Source organism: Dicentrarchus labrax, unplaced genomic scaffold, assembly GCF_905237075.1.
Source record: "Dicentrarchus labrax unplaced genomic scaffold, dlabrax2021, whole genome shotgun sequence".
In the NCBI taxonomy this organism is placed as follows: Eukaryota; Metazoa; Chordata; class Actinopteri; family Moronidae; genus Dicentrarchus; species Dicentrarchus labrax.
This window is the reverse complement of record NW_026136714.1, coordinates 27,968,266-27,973,758: the sequence shown is the minus strand read 5'-3', so window position 1 is coordinate 27,973,758 and position 5,493 is coordinate 27,968,266. Positions and strand designations below refer to the sequence as shown.

At 39.5% G+C, this 5,493-nt stretch overlaps 2 protein-coding genes across 2 annotated transcripts in view; both read right to left on the bottom strand.

Annotated features, from left to right (window-relative positions):
* The window catches only part of LOC127375919 (uncharacterized), a 629,637-nt gene that overhangs the window by 119,114 nt on the left and 505,030 nt on the right, over positions 1 to 5,493 (bottom strand). The gene's annotated exons all lie outside the window — the stretch shown is intronic.
* Positions 3,603 to 5,493, bottom strand: part of adgrd2 (adhesion G protein-coupled receptor D2) — a 44,299-nt gene continuing 42,408 nt past the window's right edge. The window contains exon 25 of the mRNA XM_051422282.1: positions 3,603 to 4,026. Within this exon, the coding sequence (XP_051278242.1) occupies positions 4,019 to 4,026 (8 nt within the window). The 3' untranslated portion in view covers positions 3,603 to 4,018. The remainder of the gene's footprint in view (positions 4,027 to 5,493) is intronic.

The following is a 5,493-nucleotide window of genomic DNA, read 5'->3' as shown; positions in this document are numbered from 1 at the left end:
TCCACTTGTGTGTCGGCTATCATTGCATAGCATTCATCAGTTGTGCACAAATGAAACAGAGCTCCTATGTACAAGATTCAATACAGCAGTGTAGTGTGGCTGTTATTCAGCCTTGTCTGACACAAACATCATTCACATCAGTTATATTCTAAAACATTAAACAAACGTTTAAGGAAGTCACCATTCAGTGTCTCAAAATAGACATCAACCTTACTGTGACTTTTGTCATTTTCCAGTTACACATTTATTTTCATTTATTTTATTTATTCATATTTTAAGGTGTAATTACATTTTGGAATAAAAGTCTTCAGAGGAATATTTATTCCTCAAATATCTTCTACAAAAATGCCTACATCAGCGGCTCTCAACCCCAGGGGTTCTTAAGGGGGTTTGTAGGGGGTCCTTGACACCAAAAAGGTTGAGAACCACTGGCCTAGATCATGCTGAAGCAAGCACCATGATGTCTAACAATGCAACAGAGAAAATAGGTTGTAGCAGACCTTTGCAGTACAGCAGCTAAAATCAAGAATTGTGATTCTTATTTACATAAGCAGCTACAACATGCTTCCTGGCAGGTCAGGCAGTCCACAGAACCAGCAGTCACACAGATATTCAGCATGATGTAAGCCTTTAGCTTACAGTGCATTCTGCTAGGAAGGAGATAAAATGTCTGATGCTTGTAACAACACAGAATGCGGGACACATAAGATAACTCTGCAGTGTCTGATAGGTCAATAGTTACTGAACAGAAGGCAACAGAACATGTGCCTCCTGTTTCTCTCTTCAGACTATATCATCATTCCACTATTGTTTGGGTGTTTTTACAGTTCAGTCTTATTTAAAGACCCCCTCCAGACATGAATAAGACATATATACAAATAGTTTTAAATTGTTTGGAACAATAATGTGTGTCTGATATGTTTTTTTTTCTTTTTCTGAAAAAAATATCAAAATTAAAACCTTTAAAAAATCATCTCTCTTCTACCTCATTAAAACTTCCAGAATCTCTGAATATGCAAATGTTAAATTCTAAAGTTTTCCTGCTGGACACAGTCCATTCTCAGTGGATGTGCACTGGTGGCTTCAAGTTTCTACATCACACTGTACAAGTTGATACTGGACCAGGACTCACTGACAGTGAGCACAGAGAAACTTTCCACTTTCAGCAGATGAATGTGAAAACATCTTTCTAGAGCCAAACTGTGCACAGACAGCATCCAAACAGCACACTGTAGGTACAAGAAGAAACATTGATTTCTGACTGGAGGGGGCTTAAATGCTTTACAACAGTAAGACTGTAAACTTTCCAGAAAGGCATTATCCAACTTGGTGGTGCATGCACAAAATGTTTGGTAACTATAAGAAAACATGACATGAACCATAATACTACCGTGTTGGGGCCATAGGCCTTTGTTCTTTCTGCTACACTTGAATTATTATTAAATCCTAGAGCTATTTACATGAAACATGAGGGCAATAGAGTGAGAATGCAGTCCAGCCTTAATATCAGTCACACATCTGGGCTGACATGATACATTTTTAGAGCTTGTCATTTCATGAAAAATAAAAAGTTGGCCACTGTTTTCATGGCAACCAGCATGGTGGTCCAGTGGAGAACTGTGTTTGTTAAAGACAGTACCTGATAGCTGCTGTGTGGGTGTTGGTAAGCTAGTAACAATACAAGTAAAAGTGAGAAGAATTATTAAAGGGTTCAACAGTATGGCTAAACATAAATCTAGCATTGCAAATACTGTAGTTTTATTGAAGTTTTCAGTTATTTAGAAGAGTATATGGTTTCTGCCTCCACCCCACTACAATGGAGGTAAGCTGAATTTAATTTGAATTTAACAACAACAGCAAATGTTTTCAGATACAACATCCTGATTACGCAGAAGGGACAACAGTCTGCAGTTCACTTTTTCTGATTCTAGGAGCACTACAAAAGAAAAAACAAATCTGCTCAATTGTACTCAAAGCCTTAGTGAATAAAACTGAATGTAGTACACTATGCACACTTACTTGCGTAGTGCAGTAATTTTGGCATTTTTGTCCCCAAATCGAGCACGGCCGTTGCATACTTAGTATAAATTACAATCACAACATTTTACTGCATCATCTTCTTCTTCTCCAGTGATTTACAGCCGGACAGAGCATTAGCACCAATATCGGCTTATTTTTTACTGGCTTCCTTCATGATATTAATCAAAATTGATTGTGTGGTGTCCCCCTGTTTCATGCAAGGCGGAAATTACACGGTCTACACCGATGTTGTCTCATGGAAAATGTACCGATATGTTCCAGTGGTCCCTACCATTCTGCTGCGAGAAAATGGCTACCCCTTTTAACGAGTTAATGGTGAATGAGAAGTTTACAATGTTCCACACCCAACTTTCTGACCATTACGAGTGCACCATGCGGGTACTCACAATGCACTGCGTTTTGCCACACTCCACAGTGTGAATGCACTTAGGTACTCAAAATAGTTAGTGTAAGTTTGTAGTATTCTAATTGAGACACAGCATAAGACTCTCATTTGTGCATTGAAGAAGTCACTTCATCTGCTCACACTACTAGAAAGCGAGAAAGTAAGTACCGACATTGTGGGCTGATACCGATGTTTTTTTATTGTTACTTATGAGTTGGAAATAACCAAAAAGACATTTAGTCAGCAAAAAACGGAATTTGGGAACTTTCTCCTTTTCTGTACTTAGATGTGCTATGGCTCATCTATCTATTAGTTAACTAGCTAGCTAATCTACATCAAGCTAGCTAGTTCGCTAGTGTTTTGTTTTTTGTAGCAAAGCACTAACTGACCAGCTCACTAGCCAACTATTGATTTATGGAGATAAGCTTGTGAGCTAGCATTTTGCTAACATTACTTAAGTTAAAATGTGACTGTATATACACCAATCAGCTATAACATTGTGAGCACTGACAGGTGAAGTGAATAACAGTCAGTGGGTGGGATATATTAGACAGCAAGTGAACATTTTGTCCTCAAGTTGATGTTAGAAGCAGGAAAAATGGGCAGCGTGAGGATTTGAGAGACTTTGACAAGGGCCACATTGTGATGGCTGGACGACTGGGTCAGAGCATCTCCAAACCTGCAGCTCTTGTGGGGGGTTCCCGGTCTGCAGAGGTCAGTATCTATCAAAAGTGCTCCAAGGGGGGCTGAGGCTGAGTCCTCGGTACAGTTCAAAGTTTGCTGCGTGTCATCCCCTCTCTCTCTGTCCCCCTTTCCTGTCTGTCTTCAGCTGTCACTATAATAAAGGCAATAAAACCCCCAAAAATATACTTTATATACTTTATAATATACCTTTCCTTGCCACCGTCTCCAAGGTCTTGCTCATGGTGGTACTGTTGGGTCTCTGTAAATAATGTTATAAAGAGTTCGGTCTAGACCTGCTCTATTTGAAAAGTGTCCTGAGATAACTTCTGTTATGAATTGGCGTTATACAAATAAAACTGAATTGAATTGAATCACAGAGTAAAAAGGGAAAAGACTTAGACAGGGTCAATGCGACACAACAGATAAACATCGGTGAATGGCATCTTATTTGTGATAGGCGGATGTCAGTCAACAAAGCGTATATTGGCCGATATATCGGTGCATCTTTTAGACAAAATTGTTTTTTATTGTTACTTGCAGAGATTGATGTGTGGACATTAGCTTAAACTATCAAAACATACTACTCACTACTCACTCTTCTATTTGTTCCAAAACTGAGGACTTCCAATATGGCTGACAGAGAGACGGCTACCTCGGCAAGAGTTTGTCTGAGATAAAAAAACACATGCTATGTGATGAACACTGATCTGATCTGACAACAGAACAGCTCCACGCTCACGCCTTCATTATTGCCTCATGCTTATTTTCTTCCGCACTCTCCAGCCCAGCAGAGAGTGTGTGTGTGTGTGTGTGTGTGTGTGTGTGTGTGTGTGTGTCCAGGTCCCCCGTTCTTCCAGTGATGGTGCTTGTTTGTTGTAACTGAGTATCAGGATCCACTCCATTTGCGGCTCAACAACCTGCAGTGAAATGAAGTGAAAGGCATTAGTTATGACTCAACCTGATGTTTAATGTTTTTGCATTACAGGAGTGCGAGTGTGTTTGCGTACAAAAGAGAAAGCAAGAAAGGAGGGAAGTGAAAGGCAGAGTGAGAGAGAGCAGGTGTTGGAGTGCTTAATGGCTGAGGGCGTGAATAGCTGGCGTTGTCCGTTCCTGATTAAGGGAATGAACTTCCCCTTTGTCTAGTCGGTTGACAATGAACACCCAACAGCACTCACACCATCCATCAGGCGTTCTTCACAGAAGGACCAACATTTAATGAATTTATTACAAACTTCCTTCTCCCTACTGCCAGTCAATTTATAGCCATTGACAGTGCCTTAACCCTCTGGAAAAAATGAGGACCATCTGTTGTGTCCTCCTGCACATTCACATCAACAAAAGACACCGGGGCAGTTTTCACACAGGCCTAATGCTTCACACTGCGCAGGTAAATGGAGACAATCTGGGAAGATAAAACCCCTTTTGCTCTTTCTCCTCTGGTCACTTCTTTGTATCATATGTGAATCTTCCATACATTTCCTGTGTTGATCAGTGGCTGACCCACACGTCCTTCCACAAGGGTTTTAGGAAGTTCATGCGCTTCAGATTAAAGTCACTAATAGATGACTATTTCTACAAATAGCCTACTGCACCTTTAAAAATGACTTTCATGGTAGAAATATTTGAACTACTCTTTTTTTTCTCCTGTTTTAGTCTATTTGCCAGCCAGTAGGGCCCTATTGTGAACCTGAAATATTGAGTAACCCAAAGTTTGTTTTATGTTATGTTATGAAATGTAAAGTGTGGGTCCCCAACATTTAGAAGCTGCCTTGCCAATGTTGGGAAATTATACCTATATGTACAATTTTTCAGCAACTGCTTGGCCAATGTAGACAATATAGGAGTGGTTTTGGGGCTTATTGAGAATGCTAAACTCGTTTCTGACATTGGCTGTATTTCAGCTACTGGTGGGCTGATTTTGTGTTATTTGCTTATGCTTCACTCATAACCACAGCTGCAAAGACAAAATCTTTGTCTTACTATTGTTACTCTGTCTTGATTGCAGGTCAAATGCATTAACCATTAAAATAAACTCAAAATATGGCCACTTCTGGTTTATACAGCCACTTTAAAAATGTCAGAAAATGGATTCAGCATCCTCAATAACCCCCATAACCATGCCTATATTGTCTGAATGCTTATTAATGCTAATTATGCTAATAGCCCAACAGATGCAAGTTAGCATTTGACAGTTAGTAAATGCTGGGAACCCATACTGTACATTTCTTTTTTTCCAAACATAAAGGTTTGGGGTACTCAACATTTCTTTTTTCGACTATTAGTGAACATTTTGAACAAAAATCAAATAATGCCTTCAGACCATCATTCCACAGTTGTGCCAATTAGCTAACTAATCTATATCAAGCAAAACTCTGTAACAAAAC